Here is a 22515-nt window from a genome sequence, read left to right as displayed (position 1 = left end):
GGCACAATCAGTGCTGCAGCCCACTAGTAGCATTGCATTTACAGGCCCTGGGTACCCATAATGCCATTTTATTAGGGACTTGTGCCATTTGGGTGTAAGCCAATTTCACCATGTTTTAAGCATAGAGCACAAGCACTTTAGCACTGGTTAGCAGTGGTAAGGTGCACAGAATCCTTAAAGTCAACAGAAATGGGTTCAGAAAACTGGAGGGGAAGGCAAAAAAGCTTGGGAATGACCCGGCAGAGAGGGCCAAGTGCAACAGATATGTATGCTGAAGCCTCCTTGGAAAGGGTAATCTATACATTGGACAATTGCCTACAGCAGTTGGAGGAAGTATGGGGTCCATTCCTGACTTAGCTGTCACTCTTTTTATTTCCTCTAGGGAATGTATCTGCTGTGATATGAAATAGTGATTGTATTATGTAGTGTCTTCCATCCTTCTTCCTCTCGAACAGGATCATTGTACATAGTTATGCTAGTGCTTACCATGTCCGGGAAACCACAGCCTAGACGAAAACTGTACACAAGTACTGTTAGGCATGGGTGCCACTTAAGTCTGTTTGTACATTAGATAGGCATATGACCTCTTGTTGTAACAAAGGCACCCCTTCCCCATGCTCGCTTTCACCCTTCCACTCCTGTTACCCTAATTTTCAACTGGCTCTTTTGATAGCTGGTTCTGTGTACCTTTTGCTGAAGTGTCCACAGTGATAGCTGTGTACACCAGAATGTTTAAAGGCTAATAAAGAATTTAAATGTACCTGTACTCTCAGTTTGATGGGAAACAGAACATGATACTACACTGTTGGCTGCCTAGTTGTCACATAGCTATTGCATCAATATAGAAGTAACCATATTTCAGTTCGCTGCTTTACAAATGTCTCCAAAAGGAAACATTTTTGTGATAGTGCAGTCCACTGCTTAGATGATCACTTTCTGAAATGTGATTGCTAGTTTGTGGGGGGGCCCCATTAGGTCACAGTAGGTGCATTTGATTGTGGACGCTTTAGCTCACCGGGTGCTTGCTATCAAGGAGAAGAGGAGCACAGAGCAATCGATGGCTCTGGGTCTACTCTTCCCTTTTGGTTCAGCTTATTCATGAATCCATCCATTGGTAGGGGGAATATGTGATTGCATTACAATGTAAAAGGGGAAGGAAGTTTCACCAATGAATATTTTTCTGGACTATCTACAGTAATTAGTACATTTTCTATCATCGTCTACCTGTAAATTGAACCCTAGCAGCCAATTTGTTCCCTATGCCAACTAGTACTAAACAGTCTTTAGTTATAGGAAAGGTTTTGGGTGACCATGGACAGTTTGGCCGCTCCCACATTCACAGCCTCAGCTGTACCCCCACTCTATTGGGCAGCTGAATGTGATGCTACACTGTTGGCTACTAGCTGTCACATTGAAAATAGTCATTCCAATCAGTTAGGAAGTAAGTATACCTTTATTCTCTGATTTATAAATGTCTACTGAATGAAACACTGTGTGTGATAGCACAGTGGAGTTTTAGAGTTATCACTTTCTGAACATTGGTAGCCCCATTTTTGTGGCCCACCAGTTTGTCAAAGTGGGTGCACGTGGTTGTGGATAACTTAAGCTCGCCAGGTGCTTGCTGTCCTGGAGAAGAGGTGCACAGGGCCCCCGGGGGCTCTGGGTTCACTTTTACCTTTTGCTCCAGCTCTTTTCACAGGATCCCTCCATTGTTAGGGTGAATAAGTGATCTCATCTGTGACGCTGAGTCTGCTTTTGGGTTCCTTATTCTGGAAATCTATTGAATCATGAGTCACACCTTCGGAAAAAGAGAATTAGGGACAATGCTGGTCGCTCAGACTTTCTGCTGGAAAGTATGCTTATATGTTTTCCATCAAGCACAGATGTCCATTCACCAAAATGCCACAGGGAGCGGAAGTGGTATCACATACCCTATAACTCCAGTGACATTACGGGAGATGACGTCCTATTATCTTTCATCTGAACCACAGAAATGATGCCACGTGACCTTGAACCAGCGCTATAACTGGTATCACTGAAGCTTAGTGTATAATTCGAAGAGAAAATGTTTTTATAAATCACAGGGAAATTGGCAACAAAAAGAGATTTAAAAAGAATGGTGTTCAGTGCCCAAATGTATTAATCCATCTGGACCACATACTACTTGATTTACTTCTTATCATGTTGCTTCGTTGTCACTTTTAAGGAACTATCATAATTGTGAAGCATAGACGAGTCTGTTTTGTTAAAAAACATCATTTAGGTGTGTTTAGACAATGTCTTCAGTTTGCAGTAATTGAGAGGCAATCACAGCTTTTCTTTGCGCCAGTAGGTATCATACGGTCCTGTTACATGCACTGAAACTGAAAAGGGATTCTACTTCTGTTCTAAGCAAACCTGCCTTCTAGGAAGGATACAGACTGTCATGATGAAATTGTATGCGATTGTTATTTACTTCTCCGAATTAAAAATTGTTCTTGCAACACTATTACACCACATTTAGGTAGCATGTTTTTTTTCTTTTTTCCTTCTGTGACACATACTTGAAAAATAAAACCAAAAATCTCACCAGTTTGTCAAGTTCAGACGTATTGCCTGTGCCAGTGACTAATTTCATGTATTCACAATGGGAACAAGATTTTTTTTAAAGTGTCTTGTTTCGTTTGTTTCATTTTGCAATATTTTTATGAAGCATTCTCAAGAGTGTTGCACTGCTGAATGCACTGTTTTCGCCAAGCAGAAAGTGTAAACCCCAGAGGGAGATGCTTAGAGCAGTTTACGGGACTTAACAGGGCACAGATTAGCTTCCGTTCTTAACACTGATTTTGTACCCTCTGTGTTACAAGAGTCAAGCTGGGGGTCACAGCTTCACAGCTACCACTTCCGACCCCTGTATGACGCCCATGATTGTGAGGAACCACATCTCCATTAATGGTACCACCGCAGTTGTCTAGTATGATGCAGTCACTGGGACAAGAAAGTGGAAAAGTAACTCGAGGCTTGGATTCTTCCGTAGAACTAACAATTCACTGAAGTGTTATTCCTGGCTTGGCTGTAACTGATGCATGAATCTTTTTACTAAGACTCCAGTGTACTGAAGTCATCAGGTGACCCAGTACCTTCGAGATCAAAGAGAGAAGAAATGCTGCAGGTGGACACTCAATAGATCTGAATGGGCAGTGGTCCCTTCCTCCCTGTTGCCCTGGAGTTGTCATAGCTTGTAGGCCTGTGGGTCACAAGATTCCTGCATGGTTTGTGGGAGATATAACACAGCCAAAGACTCTGCTGGGCACTATTCAGACATCACCAAGCAAAAAAGCATAAATTCAGAACAGCTTACAAACTTTGTAACTTCCATGAGAAACAATGTTGATGGGCAACCATGCAAATTGTACAGCATGTATCATCACACAAATAAAACTGTGCGCCTCCCGTGGAGCAAATGACTCAACCCAGCTTACCAGACTCTGTGTACATTCTTGGCTTCCTGAGGCCCTTCATATAGGATTGTCTTGCACTTAAGTGTTGCAATGAAGACTTTTAATCACAGTCTATTTATGGTGCACAATGGTGATTTCCTTCCAAATGCTAAGTAAATGGGTTGCGAATGAGTATCCGAAAGAAACGCCTTTAATTGTTGTTTTATGTTGTGTATAGCCAAGCTAATTGTTATATTTTTCGTTACATTTTTGTGAGTACCAGTTAATAAACTAATAAAGTAACTCAGTTTTTTCAGGATGGTACATTGTTTCTTCTTCAGCTTCTTTTCTGTCTCAGTTTTTGGTGGCTCACAGCTAAGTGTGAAAAACTTGTATGAATGAATGATTTGCTGTTCTCGCACTGCCTAACAACTGGGTCTCTCGGTACCAGTCTTACTCTGTCACTTAGAACAGGGCAGTTGTTAGAGCAGCCCTGAAGTCAGCCTCAGAGGGTAAGGTTCTAAGGGGCATATTTAGAAGCCCTGTGCACCACCGGAGCGTCACTTTTTTCGCTGATCTGTGGCGCAGACTACAAAATCATATCTATGAGGAGTGGCCTCGCAGATATAGAGTAAGGCAAGGCAGCGCAAGTCTCTGCGTTGCCTTACTCTGCTCCAGGGAGGCGTTCCATGGGCATTGCGGTGGGGTTTCCCACACAACTCCCATGGGTTTCCCCCAGAATTACAAGGACTTGCCATTATGCAGCACACTTGGAAATAGGAAAATGCCTCTCTGGATTGTTTCTCTGGATGAAGATGCCCCTTCCTGCACAAAAACAATCCTGCCGACAACACTTGCACCTGTGACCATGATTCAAGGGTGCCTACATTGGCGCTAGGCTGCCGAAACGGCACCAGCTCAGGGTGAAAGGACAGGAATGCACTGTGTTGCATAAATACGGTGCATTCCTCCCTTACACCTAGGTGTAGGACAGCACAACAAGGTGACGCGCTGCCTTATGCCAAATCCTCGTAATTATGGCCCTTAGCAGTCCTGGCAGAAAATTCCAAAGGACAAGGGCTGCCACCAAAAACAACATCTAATGCCAGTAGGATGTAGCTTAACACAGGGGATGGTTATCAGGGCTTTTTCCTGTGTAAGAACGGACTAGGAGAATATGGCGAGATACTCTCATTAATGGAAACAGGTCCTAGTTGGTAGTGACATTTGTACCACAGTACTGTGACTAGTCTTAATTTAGTCTATCCATGATTGAGAGGCCATGTAGAGACATTTTGGCCTGACAGACGAAATGTATGCCCTTTCTTGTTAAATGATTCAAAGCTAAAAAGCAAAGCACTGAAAAGATTACCTCCATAATACACTCCAAAGCGTGTCAGATGTGCCAATTACTTAAAGTGCACACCCACTTGCACGCTGAGATACCAGTCTGGAACAATGTGGAACGATGCTAAAATCCAGATTGGAACGAAGGACATCATCCTGTAGGGCTCTAAGGTTAGGCCTCAGGAGCAGGAATTGGAGAATAAAAATCTTTCTTACTAGGGACCTCCCCAAAACATTTCTCAAACTGTTTATAAAATTCTTGCCACACCATTCCCAAAGATGTTGCACTGCACAAGAATGGTAGGGGAGCCCCCATTCAATCTACGTTCCTCACCAGTATGGAAATATTTAAGCACTTACAGAGCAAGTTTACTAATATTTAATACAACGCAGTGCACCAACCAAAGTTACTGCGCTGCTTTGCCTCAAATGTAGGTGACTACAGTGCAAACCAACGCTATGCAAGACATTACTACCCCTTATCAGTTCCCGTCCCTGAACCATAAAAATCCCTTTGTACCCCTAAACAGCACATATCCGGGAAACCTAAAAACCCCTTGAAACCCAAAAGTAAAGCTATCCTTAAACCCCATACTAGCCCTAAACACCACCAAAATCCACCTACCAACCCACCTGAAAAGCTTTAAATGCATTTGGTAAATGTAATTTACTAAGTTGTAGCTTACCTCATTGTAGTTGTAAAACCCTTATTGTAAATGTGTGGTAGTGACCCCTCATTAATGTGGATGCATTGTAGTGATATAATACTGTTGTGTCAAAGGGAGAGAGCAGACAGCGCCATTTCTACTAAGATGGTGCTGTTTCTCTTGCGTCCCGTGCTCAGGGTCCGACCGGGACTGAAAAAAGGCTCAGACACCGTAATAAAAAAGCCCTCCATTAGTGAATCATATAGATAACAAGTTGCCTATAGTTGCAAATTGGAGCAGTTTAGAATGTGTAACAATACTGCTTATAATTGGTTTGATTGGTATGGAAGACTGCATGGATTCGAGTTTGCTGGAGGCAATGTTTGTTTCAATAGCAGGGAATTCAATAGAAACAAGCATTTGTAATGCAATGGGTCTAGCGTTTGCTCGAGCTATTAGCGTTTTAAACTCCTGACCGGACTTTCCTTGCCACATAAACTGAAAAGTAAAAGAGTTTCACATAAGCGAGCCGAAGGCCGCCATGAGTGCGAAGCAGACACACAAAAGGAAACAGAAGGTCGGTCGCAGTGAAACGTATCGACAAAAGTGCAATTATCCATGTAACCGGCAAAAGTGCAATTATCTGTGCATCCGGCAAAAGTGCAATTATCCATGTAAAAGGGTTGATGTCATGCAAAGCGCTCGATTACTGCCCAGCGAAATCGCGCTGCTTACGAAATAAAAATAAAAAGTAGTCCAGAAACCATTTGTAAAACATTGAGCCTCGTATGTTTTCAGTAGTTGGCCAGTGCGCTCGAGGAGGGCTAAACACCAGAAAAGGCATGACGTATGCACGCTTTTCACTAATGAAATCAAGCAAATTTGAAAAGGCAAGCCCACTAACCAACCAAACTCATGTGTGTGACATGGGCATGGCTAAAAGCCCACAGAGAGATTACACCAGGGACAGTGCTCTTTGCGCGCTCAACCCTAAAATCTGCCCCACCAGACCATAAAACAGGCCCACAAACAGCCCAAAAAACAACCCACATGCTTAACTTTCAGACAATCCCGCCGAGCACTGTCTGATTTCCCAATACACCAGTCTGACCCTGCCAGTGATGCACAGTTAAAGCTGCCTTCCACCACTCACACACCCTTGAACCAGTACAAAATACTATGCGTACAACATAGTTTAATTCTTTTACAAGTTTGTAGGTGTAAACAGTACAGCACACATGCAGAGTAGGAGAGTAAAACCTTTTCTGCACTGTAACGCCTGCCTCAAGGAGGTGTATATTTTTTAACACCCATGATTGGTTCCATTGGAACTTCCATGTGCCATCCATGTTACATCCCCCCTTAATGTAAAGCAGCGCTTAGTTCTACTTTGTGTTACTTAAGAGCTACTTTCCTGTGCAAAACAAGTTTTGTGCTGGAAAGTAAATTCCAATACAACACTTTTCACTGGTTCACTCTACCATTGTGATCAACTCAGCATAGAGTGTTGGTAAATCTGGGCTCGAGTTTCTTTGAAGGTCTTCCATTATTGACATTGGACACCCCAGTCACTGTAGAAGTTCCACCTAAGCCACACCTGTGGGAGTTGCGGACAATCAGATTTCTTTTTATACTGTGGTCCTGCCCGACATAAACTCACTGTTGGCCTTAGATTCACGGCAATGATGACGGATGTGATCATTTTGCATATTATCTCTACAATTAAAGGGATGAAATTACACCGGAGAAAATGGTTTGCAACCTTATTGGCTAAGATATTTAAACATAAAAAGATGGATAGCTCCACTCTCTGCTACTTGTGAGTTTTGGATCAAATAAATTATAGTTATGATAAGCTATGAGAAATTAGTTTTGTAGACTTAACAACCAAACAGCTTTGTCCATAAACTGTGGGACCACTTTCTGACCTCATGGGTGCCTAACAATTTTGGATTGAAGTCTGATCCAGGGTTCTAATAACCTCTAAAGAAAACAAATAGATGGATTCCCCTTCTATGGCTGTGGGTTTCAAGTAGTGCTGATAGAGCGACCCCCCTCCAAGCTGGTCAGGGTGAGTACACATGAACTATAATCACTCGTACTCCAGTAAGCCACAGCTCTGCAGACGATGGTTGCCTTGGCACACTTCTCCGGTCAGGTTGCTAGGAAAGATTGACTGCAGCAATTGGTGGTTTTGGTCACTATGCTCCCTAAGTCTCCAAGGTGTGTTTCTAACATATACATTCCACAAACGGTCTTAGTAGGTGCTAACACTTGGAAAAGGTTAATTTTAACTTGCATTATTATATATGGTCTACCAGACACACTGAGCAGTAGACAACTGTGCGTCTCTGTGCTGGTACGCCCTACATAATGAGAGAGACAAAGCACTGGGGGAGACATTTTCATTTCTTTTCAAGTTGCTTTAAAAGTATCATTGGGTTGTGCAGGGCGTGTACTGCATGCTCCAGAAATATTTACCCTGTGCACTTCTAGTACAAACATGGTCCTCCTGAACAGAGCAGCAGGATTGTCTTATATTAGCCTTCACTCCTTTTACCAGAGTAATTTGTACATGAGCAAAAAGTGGCCCAATTAATGGATAAAAGTGAATACGGAGGGAGGTATACAGAACCCTGTCCTCAGTGGATGTCAAAATCCATGTGCAACTAAAGGAAATATTTTGGTGGTTTGCAATTTTTACACTCCCCAAAACCCAGTTGTCTTTGGGATGCCTGGTACACCTGGTCAATTCATTATAGGTCCTAACCAGCTCTGTAATGTAGAATATGGAAGGAGGGGTTGTCACAACATTTTCAAACATTGGTTATCAAAACATAATGGAAATATAGCACAACAGGTCCTCTATTAGAAGTTCTCTGCAATTCATCCTTGTTGGGTCCCCTGTTCCGGGATGGATACCATGGTAGTCCGCCTGCTTACAAAACCTTCGGCAGACCCTATCATACGAACCAAATACCAAGATCAGCCTAATTCTCTTTTGTCTTTTCTGACTAAAACATTAATGAGGAAAGTCAATGGGCAACTTTCTGGCAGAAAATTTGCTGTTTGGACAGTGCTCACGCTGACTTCCATCTTCTTCACAGTATGGAAGCAGCTCTTCTGACCATTGCAATGATCTTAAAATGATCTTGCATTGCGGGGAGCAGTGCTGCACTAATATCGCTGGACTTGAGTGGTGGCTTTGATACAGTATCTGACTTTATCCTTCTGTGATGTCTCACTTCTATAGGGGCTCTGGACAAGGCTGTTTACTGGCTGCCTTCTCCTCTTTCCTACCATCTCAGGCCTTCCTTTCCACTGACCACTTCCTGCCTAAACCAGTCACTTGTGGCTGTCCCATAGGGGTCCTCCCCTAGTACCATCCTTTTCTAACACTTACCTGACCTTGCTCCTAATAATTTGGAAATGGGGTAAAACAAAGTGGTGAGAAAGGATGTTGGTCAGTCAACCGCATGCTTTTTCCAAGTGCGATGTTGCAAAGGCAACTCAGGACTCCCCCGTGTAAGCAGCTCTGGAGAATGGATAAATATGCGAACCCAGTTATTGCCACCACTGAAAGTTAACAAAGGCAACTTCGAGTGCTGGAAACTTGAACACTTTTCCTAGACCCCAAAGCCAGACAAAATGCCTACAATCTGGTCCTATAAAGATGAGCTAGGTTCTCTTTGGTGGTTTCCAGCAAGAGCCCTTCACTATAATCTAATAACAAACTACCTGGCCCGAAAATATGGAGGGGGCAGGATGTACCAGAGGTAGCATAGTTGGAACAAATATATTATTTATGCGGGCACTAACCGAGATGCATCAATTATAAGGTCCCTGGTGATTCCAGTAGGGCCAGTAAGAAGTGTTACTGGCCCCGTCAACATTACAAGGTCCATGGTAATGTCACAGACATGCTTCCCCTCACTAATTTGTAATTTGCACTACATACACGATATATATATATATATATATATAATAATAGTCTGCCATCCTGAAAACACCAGATTACATCCACCTATCGAAGTCGGTGCGAGACAGTGGGAGCAGGACCCACTTCATATGTAGAAGCCACTGCCTTGCAACTCCAAACAATTGGCATCTCGGATAGTGGGTTTTCCCTCTGTGTTTGGAGTTGCAACGCACTGGTGTGTATATATATATATAGATATATATATATATATATATATATCTATATATATATATACTAGCTGAATAATTTCATATAGGTAGACAATGTACAGGAAGTTAGTTAACATGATCATCCCAAAACCACATGCTGTTGCCAAGTGCCAGTTACAGCCTCCAATATACTGAACCAAAAATATCAGCACTAACAACTTAGTTCAAATGATAGGCACAGTTAAGTGCCAAGGATAAAAATATGTGTATTTAGTTCTTCCAATTTTACTTTATTGCTTATTTCTATAATTTTTCGTATGTTTCTTTAAGTAGCCTTTGCTTTCTCTTTTTTCTCTTATATATCATTTTTCGTTCTGCACTTTCTTACTTCCCTACAGCGATTATGGCTACTGTACTTCTTTGTTTTTCATTTGCATGGTTTTGCATTTGCACGCTTTTCTTTTTCTTCCTTATTTCCTTGTTTTTATCAGTAGTCTCTACTTTATTTCCTTAGTATTCTCCTCCTTTCCACCAGGTTTCAATTCTTCCTTTTTCATTGTGTTCTTTCTTGCTTTTCTTCTTTCTTTTTTTACTGAACATCCTTGCGTCCCTCCTTCATCCCTCGTTTGAATTCGCTTGCTTTCCTTAGTTTTCTTTCAGTCTGTACCACCTTTCCCTCCTCCTTCCATTTCTTTTTGTAAGTCCTTTACTTTTCCCGTTTTTAATTAGTTCTTTGCATTTGCTGAAAGCATGCTGCAGTCTGTCGCAAATCCTTGGTACAAACGAGGTACTGTGACCAGAATTACAGATCCGCCTAGTTATTCCTCATTTCTAAGGGGACCCTCAGTGTCCCACTTTTAATAGCTGTCTACTCTGCCTCCGAGTTAGTGGCTCTGGTATTGGTAACTCCAGGGGTGATAGTTACCAGCCCTCAAAATGGCGACCTCGTGTGAAGGACCAGCTGTTATCTAGGAGGACCTGCAAGACGGCTCTTTCATGCCTTGCAAGTGTATTTTAGCAAACAGCTAAGGAACAGGGTTTCCAAAGCTGGATTCCTAGAAGTTTCCAATCTCTTCCCCTTTGAGCTACTGTAACTTGGACAGAAATTACACCATATCCGCCGTTGTCACATGCACTGTATTTACTGCTTTGAAGCTAACTCTGCTTTCTTAGTTCCATTAAAAAAGGGTGATTATTTCCGTGGTTATATATTACCCCTAACAAAGTACCATACTTCTTCAACATAAATAAGCTATTGTTTCTCTAATGCTCCAGTGGCTTAGACTGCAGAAAATCACAGCGAAGTAATTGCTTTTTCGAAAACCCCTGGTGAATGGAAGACCCATTATATGCCTTTTAAGAATTTCCCGTTGTGCTGAGAAGGATGTCCCATCAGGCAGAACAAAAGCTGAGGCCTCACATTGTGCCCTAATCTTCTTCTGCAGAATGAGCATTCATTGAGAAATAATTTGAAGTAGTGTGATTGTTCCCTTTCCTCTGGACATCTGCAAATGTCCTTTGTCAGACATATCCTAAGACAGGGAGCGAGAAAAAAGGAGAAACTGAGAGAAGGGTAGAAAGTGAGCGTGTGAGTGTTTAGGGCATTGCATCTATGCATATGTACCATAAACACGTTGTGCAATGCCCCACATTCAGGGCAGTAAACAGAGGTGAACAATTATCCAATGTATTAGTCTCCAACATGGGTCCATTATTGTTGAACCTATGCTGGATTAGCAATATTTTCTACTGATTACATTTATGTAAATTATTCCATGATTCTCCTTCAGACTTATAGTATGTATATAAATTTATCCCATGTGGATTCCCTACAAATCTGGCATAAATACTGCTCTTCTGGCCCAAGGGTGGCCACATCAGCCCTAGCGGCTCTTTGCTCCTGTAAAATACTACATTTGATCCTGTTTCCAAGTGTCCCTCCCTATGACCAAATTTTGAACAGTCGAACACAAGGTGGAATTTGGTCCAAGCAAAGAAGTTAATCTAAGTGAAGGATTTTGCAGGTTTAATAGAGAAAAGTATGTACAGCTGGACCATCCTGGAGTCACAACCGCATGAGAGCTACTCCACGTAGAGGGTGCCGCCCATGGCTCGTAAGTGGTTCTACATCAGAATATCATAAACAAAAATATCAACCAATGTAGATAACTTCCCTTAAATATTGGTGATATTTTTCTAAACAGTATTTAGGATGTTATATTTATGTCAAATGACATTCTTACTATGATTTTTGGGTCCTACACCCATGTGAGTGTGTAGTTGCCTAAAGACAAGGCGTACAAGGTCCCAATTATGATTGTCACGTCATTAACTGAAAAACAAGTTTGTTTCATGCAGAAGTTACATGCTTGGCATTTTAACAGAGCACACACAACACAACCACAATATCATATGCAACACCAAACCTAAAATTCCATCTCACCATAAACTCCACATTAGAAGGCAACCCAACAAATAAGTGTGACACATAGCAAGTAACACAGCACCTCTTCAACACCAGCACCACTCAACAGTCACCCAGCTCACCAATTCTATTTGAGCATAACCTGCTAAAAGTCTATGCTGCCTGGACCATATTGAAAGAGTAATAAGGAGTGGCCTGGGTTAAAAATATGAACTATATAGAAAAAACTATTAAAAAACATTCCACAGGCACAGAGGTATCAAAAACATTGCCTCTGTTAAACCGTAAATGAGAACACAAGAACTGAGAGTCATTGAAGTGTGGCACATAAGGCCAGGTAGACCTCTGGCAGCATAGGTTCAACCAAACAAAACTATCCAATGAATCTAGAAGGCAGGTTGTGCCAGGCAGTCCCTATTTCCAAGAAGTGAAACAGACCATCATTTTAATAATTCCCCTCCAGATTCAGCTGAATAAAATCTACAGAAGGGCAAACCACAACTTGCAAAGGACCTCAACCACTGACATAATCACTTATTCAACACATAGGAAAGGCGAGTTCACCACTCCAAGTAATCTGTGTACAAAAACACCCAAAGGGCCAGACCACACATTCATAATTGACTTGGTTAGGTGGAGGGATAGAAGTCCTCATTTTCACTCTAATGCACTCTGTAGAGAATACTCAAACGTATACAAACTACCCATATGGAACTCAAACACAGGGGCATCCCAATTCAAACTCCATACGATGCTCAATCATCATCTTGGTTAAGGCTTGTCTTAAGAAACCTCCCATGGGAGGACCTGTTTGTGCAAACCCACAATGGCAGAGTGGATCTGCTTTGAAAAGCATTAAGAGGGCAAGTAATTGACACACATGAGATGTTTAAAAAACAAACAACATACCAGCAGACATGGTTGGTTCTTTGTGTTCAAGCTGGTGTTAATTTGCTAGTGGAAGAGGGCAAGGTTTTTCATTTCTTGTTCATGTGATGTGGTCCTCTTGCAAAGTGTCACCAACACTCCCTTTGTAAGCAAAAATCCCAAAAGAGGGGGTTTGTTTCTCAAACCCTCAAGGATGGGGTTTCTTGCTGCACAACGAAAAAGTAGTGACCCTGATGTTGTGGAGGCCTTCTTCTTGTGTCTGATCAACATTGTTTATTTTTTCTGTTTGTCATTGTAGTGCTTATCAAGCTAGTTATACACATGACAAGACTACCTAAGTAGATCCGCCCTAAAATGGTTGTTAGCTGCTCTAAATAAAATAGGTCTTCTGGGGTTCGGAAGCTGGTGGCCCAGTAGCAGACAGGCCACCAGCTAAAGTTACCAGAGCTAGTTGAGGGTGAGGGTCCGCCACCAGAAAAATACCAAATCCCCTGACTCCCTCCATAAAGTGGCTGAACCACGAATGTGGTGCAGTAGAGCATCTATTTTCTTACAGGTAGATGCCCGGTTTGGTCACACTCTAAAGGTGGACCTCAGCCTTGCAATGGAATTAGAGAGAATTCAAACTATTGCTCTTCTTCCCTTTGAATCTAGTCTTAAAGCTGGGTTCGGCAATCACACCTCTTCTTTTTGTTCTATAGTTGCAATCCCACACAAAAAAAATATGTGCATCAAGTTGTTTTCTTTACATAGGCAGACAAGACAACTGATTATCTGATTTAAGCCTTCTTTAACAATTAACATCATTATTAAGAGACTTTTATATGACAATTCACCGTATGCTTCCTAAAGTTAAATCCATGCTAAATCTGAGGTAGTTCTACCTAGGCTGGTTGCCCTGTAGGAGAAGAAAGGTTATGCCCTACTTCTATGGGCTCATGACCGCAACCAGTGCTCCCTTTAAAAAACTGATGCCAGACTCATGATGTAGAAAGAAGCAAAGCTTGTTTGAAGTGCCTCGTTACCTTCTGGAACCACAGCACCATACCAAGAGAGATGCTTCTGTAAATTTCCACTCTGCTAGAGTTAAGAAAATGCGATCATATATCCTCTGCCTTGGTCACTTTACATAGGTTGCCTGTTGCACCAAGATGCACTTCCAGAGCTTTGTGCTGGAATAAAAAGCTGTTAATACTTATTCGCTAGGTGCACTGGATAACCAAGCCAGACTTTGAGATCGACAAACCTCAGCAAATTCTGTGCATTTCTGCACATTTCAAAAATGGAATGAACATTGGTGGGTGAAAACAATTTTGAGCAACTACAGCAAAGGTCTGGAATCCTCATCCATTGGCCAAGAAGCCACACCAAATCTTCTGAAATTTGAAAACAGCTTCTCACCTGGCAGTTTTCCTTTAGGTTCAGCCCTCCATTACAAATCCTTTTGCCCATCTCTGTAGTGCTAATCAAGAAACCATGATGCATTACAACTTAATAAGTATCTGAAAACTAAAACAAATATAAATCAATCGTATTCCAATCTTCTCTGTTCCTGGGATACATTTAGCACAGACTTTTGTCTTGCCCAGCGGCCGCTTGGTGGCCTTTAGTTGATTCCTCTGCCCACATTTCACAGATGCTCAGGTCATAGAAAGTGGAAGCCGGTTGTAATTCCATTATTAAATCTGCAGATATAGAAAACAGCAATATTTGAATCTTTAGTAATGTCACAGATGATGTATGTGGAGAGGTACATATAATGTCTCCGGTATGTCATCAGCGTAATGGAAAATAAAGGCTGGAACAATGCAACTCACCACAGTACATATTGCCATGGACATTATTTGTAGTCCAAAGGCTGCAGCAGCATTTTCTCAAATATCTCTCCAATGGACATTTCTGCATACAAGTCTGCATTACGACTGTCCTCAAACATATGTCAAACAAGATCATTTGCTTATGATTTTCTTGATGTCTTCTATGATGTGAATGTTGTGCTATGTATGGGTATCGATGATGTCATTGATCAAATCACTTCTGGTATCCTCTGTGTACATAGTGAATAAAGTCCGCTGTTATTATACTCACTAGTAATATAGATCTTCCCAGCCATTTATAGAAGGTGGAATGCTTCAGTACTGCTTTTAACATCTAACCTTCCATAGATGTACACCGAAACAAGTCTGTATTTTCACTGTCAGCAAATACAGTATATGTGGAAAATAGAATTTCTTTAATTTTTTTAAGGTAACCCGGCCCCTACTTGTGCTCTTCCTAAAAAGTTTTTATTTTACAGAGTCGGGTAGGACTGGAAACTGCAGAGCAATTGTTGTATTCGATAAGCACATTTTGTCTGGACAAACCTGGCTTCACTTGGGGTAACCTCCAGAAAAAGAAGGAGGAGGGTGGTTCCAAAAACAAATGTTTTGCATCATATGTGTCATTACAAGGAGGAAAAAAACTGAGTTGGAATGCTGCGCCGAGTAATCACCACTGAGTTCAGTATTTCCACACCCAATCCACTACAGCTCCGAAAGAGCTTCACAGTATTTAAACAGCTTCACCAGCTGTGCCATGGCTTATAATTCATGAGGGTGCTGGTATTCCCAGTCTTTTGAAATACCTATTATTTATGTTAGAAGTGATGCTCTTGCGAACACAGCATATGCTTCACATATATTGTTCATCTGTGTGTGTTGCAGTCTATGCAATTTAATAACTTACATCCACAACACATGTTGGGTTGATGGAGTGCCATACCAGGGAACAATCAGATTAATGCCCTCTATATTTAGAGTTATTACATTCTAATATATCTCTCAAAAAGATTGGCACCATAATTATTTGACTGCAGGTTTAGTGTAAGAGTTAACTCAGAGTTGACTATAGCTATTTACTTCTTCTGCTTTTTTTTTTGCTTTCTCTTTCCTAACTTTCATGGGTCAGGATATTTACTTTTAAGCCTAACACAATTGTTGGGCAACACATTTTATGCATTCCGTCTAGCCTATGTTTTTCAGGCCAGAGGCTAATTTATTTACATCCATTTATTTTCTTCCTTCTAAAGTTCTGTTTCACATTGTATTTAAGTGGGTAGTTATGGAAAAGTGTATACATGGAAACATTTTCATTGCTTTTGTGATTAGATTCAGGTAGGTTTTTTGTGTTTGCAAATTAAGGAGAAAAAAGAGAAAATTTACCCTGTGGAAGAGGAACTTTTGGTGGTATCTTTGAATCCTTAAGTGAGAGATGATCTTGAGAGAATTGAGCAATCACAATCTGGGTTGTAAGTGTTAAGCGAACTGTGTCAAACAATAGGACACTGCGTCCACGTTCTTGGTGTATCTTTGCCAATTGCTGTTTTGAATCATTGTGAAGATAATCTGTGTTCTTTTTGAGGACAGTTTCATTAAGGTATGTTATCAACGTTGGCAGGTAAAGCGTTGGAAAAACATTACCCATTGTTTAATGATAAAAAAAGCCATGGAGAGCAGAGATGCCACATGCATATTCCTACGTATATGACAAAAACTGCATTAAAAGTCCAATTGTGACCATCTTTTTATCTTCTTGTCTTTAGGGTAACATTTGGGAGCAAATCATTCGCATCTCATTTATCTTGGAAATGATCAACACAGTGCCGTTCATCTCAACAGTAAGTTTTTGCAGACTCCTCTAACAGGGCAATGGTGTGTTAAAATATCTTCCTTTAAAAGATGTCAGTCTAAGTGTATGAGGGAGTAGATGATTTTACACGTTTTCTTATTTTACTTGTCCATTTGATTTCTGATTGTGGAAGGATCTTTGAATCATTAAATTCACCATACCTGTGTTGTATGATCAAGCGAGGCATTGAAATGCAATATGTCTTGGTGGCCAAATAGTTGCTGTATCAATTGTGATAAGTTGAGTGCCGAATTCTGCACATCTGGAAAACAACAAATAAAAAAGATGTTATTGTTCAATGGAAGTATGTGACTTATTTTGAGACGAATATAACATCTTTAATGTATTAAGTGTTGCAATATATTACTTCTGTTTTGAGCATTTTAGTCACTATGACAATGGTTTTTCTGTAAACAGACTTATAAACATTAAATGAAATTACATGTAAGTGTGTGCCTTTCCAAACTGATAATGAGATAGAATCATTAACCCCTTCGCTGCCAGGCCTTTTCCCCCTCCTGTGCCAGGCCTTTTTTTGCCTATTTGGGGCAGTTTGCGCTTAGGCCCTCATAACTTTTTGTCCACATAAGCTAACCAAGCCAAATTTGCGTCCTTTTTTTCCAACATCCTAGGGATTCTAGAGGTACCCAGACTTTGTGGGTTCCCTTGAAGGAGGCCAAGAAATTGGCCAAAATACAGTGAAAATTTCGTTTTTTTTAAAAAAATGGAAAAAGTGGCTGCAGAGGAAGGCTTGTGGATTTCCCCCTGAAAATGGCATCAACAAAGGGTTTGTAGTGCTAAACTCAGCAGCTTCCTAGCTTTCAGGAACAGGCAGACTTGAATCAGAAAACCCAATTTTTCAACACAATTTTGGCATTTTACTGGGGCATACCCCATTTTTGCAATTTTTTGTGCTTTCAGCCTCCTTCCAGTCAGTGACAGGAATGGGCATGAAACCAATGCTGGATCCCAGAAACCTAACCATTTCTGAAAAGTAGAGAAAATTCTGAATTTAGCAAGGGGTCATTTGTGTAGATCCTACAAGGGTTTCCTACAGAAAATAACAGCTGAAAGAGAAAAATATTGAAATTGAGGTGAAAAAAACATCAATTTTTCTCTACGTTTTACTCTGTAACTTTTCCCTGCAATGTCAGATTATGGAAAGCAATATACCGTTACGTCTGGTGGACTCCTCTGGTTGCGGGGATATATAGGGCTTGTAGGTTCATCAAGAACCCGAGGAACCCAGAGCCAATAAATGAGCTGCACCCTGCAGTGCGTTTTCATTCTATACCGGGTATACAGCAATTCATTTGCTGAAATATAAAGAGTAAAAAATTGCTATCAAGAAAACCTTTGCATTTCCAAAAAGGGCACAAGATAAGGTGCTGAGGAGCAGTGGTTATTTGCACATCTCTGAATTCCGGGGTGACCATACAAGCATGTGAATTATAGGGAATTTCTCAAATAGATGTCTTTTTTACACACTCTCCTATATTTGGAAGGAAAAAATGTAGAGAAAGACAAGGAGCAATAGCACTTGTTTTGCTAATCTATGTTCCCCCAAGTCTACCGATAAAAATGATACCTCACTTGTGTGGGTAGGCCTAGCGCCGGCGACAGGAAACACCCCAAAGCGCAACGTGGACACATCCTAAATTTTGGAAAAAAACTGAGGTGTTTTTTGTGAAGTGCCTACCTGTAGATTTTGGCCTCTAGCTCAGCCGGCACCTAGGGAAACCTACCAAACCTGTGCATTTCTGAAAACTAGAGACCTAGGGGAATCCAAGGAGGGGTGACTTGCGGGGCTCGGACCAGGTTCTGTTACCCAGAATCCTTTGCAAACCTCAAAATTTGGCTAAAAAAACACATGTTCCTCACATTTCTGTGGCAGAAAGTTCTGGAATCTGAGAGGAGCTACAAATTTCCTTCCACCCAGCGTTCCCCCAAGTCTCCCGATAAAAATGATACCTCACTTGCGTGGGTAGGCCTAGCGCCGGCGACAGGAAACACCCCAAAGCGCAACGTGGACACATCCTAAATTTTGGAAAAAAACAGAGGTGTTTTTTGCGAAGTGCCTACCTGTAGATTTTGGCCTCTAGCTCAGCCGGCACCTAGGGAAACCTACCAAACCTGTGCATTTCTGAAAACTAGAGACCTAGGGGAATCCAAGGAGGGGTGACTTGCGGGGCTCGGACCAGGTTCTGTTACCCAGAATCCTTTGCAAACCTCTAAATTTGGCTAAAAAAACACATGTTCCTCACATTTCTGTGGCAGAAAGTTCTGGAATCTGAGAGGAGCTACAAATTTCCTTCCACCCAGCGTTCCCCCAAGTCTCCCGATAAAAATGATACCTCACTTGCGTGGGTAGGCCTAGCGCCGGCGACAGGAAACACCCCAAAGCGCAACGTGGACACATCCTAAATTTTGGAAAAAAACAGAGGTGTTTTTTGCGAAGTGCCTACCTGTAGATTTTGGCCTCTAGCTCAGCCGGCACCTAGGGAAACCTACCAAACCTGTGCATTTCTGAAAACTAGAGACCTAGGGGAATCCAAGGAGGGGTGACTTGCGGGGCTCGGACCAGGTTCTGTTACCCAGAATCCTTTGCAAACCTCAAAATTTGGCTAAAAAAACACATGTTCCTCACATTTCTGTGGCAGAAAGTTCTGGAATCTGAGAGGAGCTACAAATTTCCTTCCACCCAGCGTTCCCCCAAGTCTCCCGATAAAAATGATACCTCACTTGCGTGGGTAGGCCTAGCGCCGGCGACCGGAAACACCCCAAAGCGCAACGCGGACACATCCTAAATTTTGGAAAAAAACAGAGGTGTTTTTTGCGAAGTGCCTACCTGTAGATTTTGGCCTCTAGCTCAGCCGGCACCTAGAGAAACCTACCAAACCTGTGCATTTCTGAAAACTAGAGACCTAGGGGAATCCAAGGAGGGGTGACTTGCGGGGCTCGGACTAGGTTCTGTTACCCAGAATCCTTTGCAAACCTCAGAATTTGGCTAAAAAAACACATGTTCCTCACATTTCTGTGGCAGAAAGTTCTGGAATCTGAGAGGAGCTACAAATTTCCTTCCACCCAGCGTTCCCCCAAGTCTCCCGATAAAAATGATACCTCACTTGCGTGGGTAGGCCTAGCGCCGGCAACAGGAAACACCCCAAAGCGCAACGTGGACACATCCTAAATTTTGGAAAAAAACAGAGGTGTTTTTTGCGAAGTGCCTACCTGTAGATTTTGGCCTCTAGCTCAGCCGGCACCTAGGGAAACCTACCAAACCTGTGCATTTCTGAAAACTAGAGACCTAGGGGAATCCAAGGAGGGGTGACTTGCGGGGCTCGGACCAGGTTCTGTTACCCAGAATCCTTTGCAAACCTCAAAATTTGGCTAAAAAAACACATGTTCCTCACATTTCTGTGGCAGAAAGTTCTGGAATCTGAGAGGAGCTACGAATTTCCTTCCACCCAGCGTTCCCCCAAGTCTCCCGATAAAAATGATACCTCACTTGCGTGGGTAGGCCTAGCGCCGGCGACAGGAAACACCCCAAAGCGCAACGTGGACACATCCTAAATTTTGGAAAAAAACAGAGGTGTTTTTTGCGAAGTGCCTACCTGTAGATTTTGGCCTCTAGCTCAGCCGGCACCTAGGGAAACCTACCAAACCTGTGCATTTCTGAAAACTAGAGACCTAGGGGAATCCAAGGAGGGGTGACTTGCGGGGCTCGGACCAGGTTCTGTTACCCAGAATCCTTTGCAAACCTCTAAATTTGGCTAAAAAAACACATGTTCCTCACATTTCTGTGGCAGAAAGTTCTGGAATCTGAGAGGAGCTACAAATTTCCTTCCACCCAGCGTTCCCCCAAGTCTCCCGATAAAAATGATACCTCACTTGCGTGGGTAGGCCTAGCGCCGGCGACAGGATACACCCCAAAGCGCAACGTGGACACATCCTAAATTTTGGAAAAAAACAGAGGTGTTTTTTGCGAAGTGCCTACCTGTAGATTTTGGCCTCTAGCTCAGCCAGCACTTAGGGAAACCTACCAAACCTGTGCATTTCTGAAAACTAGAGACCTAGGGGAATCCAAGGAGGGGTGACTTGCGGGGCTCGGACCAGGTTCTGTTACCCAGAATCCTTTGCAAACCTCAAAATTTGGCTAAAAAAACACGTTCCTCACATTTCTGTGGCAGAAAGTTCTGGAATCTGAGAGAAGCTACAAATTTCCTTCCACCCAGCGTTCCCCCAAGTCTCCCGATAAAAATGATACCTCACTTGCGTGGGTAGGCCTAGCGCCTGCGACAGGAAACACCCCAAAGCGCAACGTGGACACATCCAAATTTTTGGGAGAAAACAGTGCCTACCTGTGGATTTTGGCCTGTAGCTCACCCGGCGCCTAGGGAAACCTACCAAACCTGTGCATTTCTGAAAACTAGAGACCTAGGGGAATCCAAGGAGGGGTGACTTGCGGGGCTCGGACCAGGTTCTGTTACCCAGAATCCTTTGCAAACCTCAAAATTTGGCTAAAAAAACACATGTTCCTCACATTTCTGTGGCAGAAAGTTCTGGAATCTGATAGGAGCCACAAATTTCCTTCCACCCAGCGTTCCCCCAAGTCTCCCAATAAAAATGATACCTCACTTGTGTGGGTGGGCCAGGTGCCTGCAACAGAATAAGGCCCAAAACCTGAAGGGATAGAAGGGATAGCACAGCAAGTTTATAAGGGCATATTCTTTTATACATCTTTAGACGGACTCTGCTTTGGGGACCCACATAAGTGAGGTGTCATTTTACTTGGGAGACTGAGGGAAAACTGGGGAGTAGGAATTTTGTGCTGGAGCGGTGATCCTACTAAGAAAAATCAGGAAAATATGCTTTTTTATGCAAATTTTGAGGTTTACAGAGGAGTCTGGGTAAGAAAATGTTGGGGGAGCCACACAAGCCACACCTCCCTAGACTCCTTGGGGTGCCTAGTTTTAAAAAGTTTCTGGGTTTTGTAGGTTTCCCTACATGACGGCCGCACCCAGGACCAAAAACATAGGTGGGCCCTCCCCCCCAAACATAGGTATTTTTGGAATATATCACTTTGATATGTGCACATACGTCCGTGATGTGCCAAACACTAAAATTGTGAAAAGAAACACACTTAGGTTATGTGAAGAAGACCCCTCACCCACCAACCAAGTTGGTGGCATGCTTCATCATCGGGGTCCCACCCGAGGCACCTAGCGTGTCTCAAGTGTGCTGCGACGCCTGATTACAGCGGAGCAGGTTTTGTCATTTGTACCACACATACTGGTTGGATTTGGCACGAGGGTGAGTGATGGTTCAGTAGATAAAATTTTATTAACAAGAGATTTCACAAAAGTGAAATGCACTGGTAATAACTGAAACGCCAAAAAACTGAACCAATGACTCACAGCTCGTGAGCTGTAAAGCCACGACAAGGCACCAACCGCTTTACAGTCCATTCACACACCTTTCATACATGACATGCACTAGACCATTCACGCCGCCAGCCACGGGCCCAGCACATTACAAGACTCGCATCCACAGACAGCGCCAGTCAGGGGCCCATCACTTTCATACGCCCACATGCCTGATAGAGCAATCACACCAGCTGATGAGTGTGTGGACTGGCGTTTGGCCGGCACTGCCAGCCAAGCGCCACACCACCAGCCAAGCGCCACCCCACCCACACCACCAGCCAAGCGCCACCCCACACACACCGCCAGCCCAGCGCCACCCCACACACACCGCCAGCCAAGCGCCACCCCACACACACCGCCAGCCAAGCGCCACCCCACACACACCGCCAGCCAAGCGCCACCCCACACACACCGCCAGCCAAGCGGCACCACACCCACGCCGCCAGCCAAGCGCCACTTTACACATGCCATCCCCTTTTTTTTGTTTTTAAACAACAAAGAAACCACTAATCATAAATTAGTACAAAACTACAAACACAAAAGCTCTAACTGAATACATGACTAATGCC

General features: G+C 42.7%; 1 protein-coding gene across 5 annotated transcripts in view; it reads left to right on the top strand.

The window, feature by feature from the left end:
- KCNT1 (potassium sodium-activated channel subfamily T member 1) overlaps positions 1 to 22515 on the top strand; it is a 1355573-nt gene that overhangs the window by 884907 nt on the left and 448151 nt on the right. For all 5 annotated transcript variants that reach the window (XM_069241642.1, XM_069241641.1, XM_069241643.1 and 2 more), the window contains exon 8: positions 16435 to 16509. In XM_069241642.1, coding sequence (XP_069097743.1) covers positions 16435 to 16509 — 75 coding nt within the window. The remainder of the gene's footprint in view (positions 1 to 16434; positions 16510 to 22515) is intronic.

This window comes from Pleurodeles waltl, chromosome 6 (genome assembly GCF_031143425.1).
Source record: "Pleurodeles waltl isolate 20211129_DDA chromosome 6, aPleWal1.hap1.20221129, whole genome shotgun sequence".
Lineage (NCBI taxonomy): Eukaryota > Metazoa > Chordata > Amphibia > Caudata > Salamandridae > Pleurodeles > Pleurodeles waltl.
This window is presented reverse-complemented; position numbering and strand designations above follow the sequence as displayed.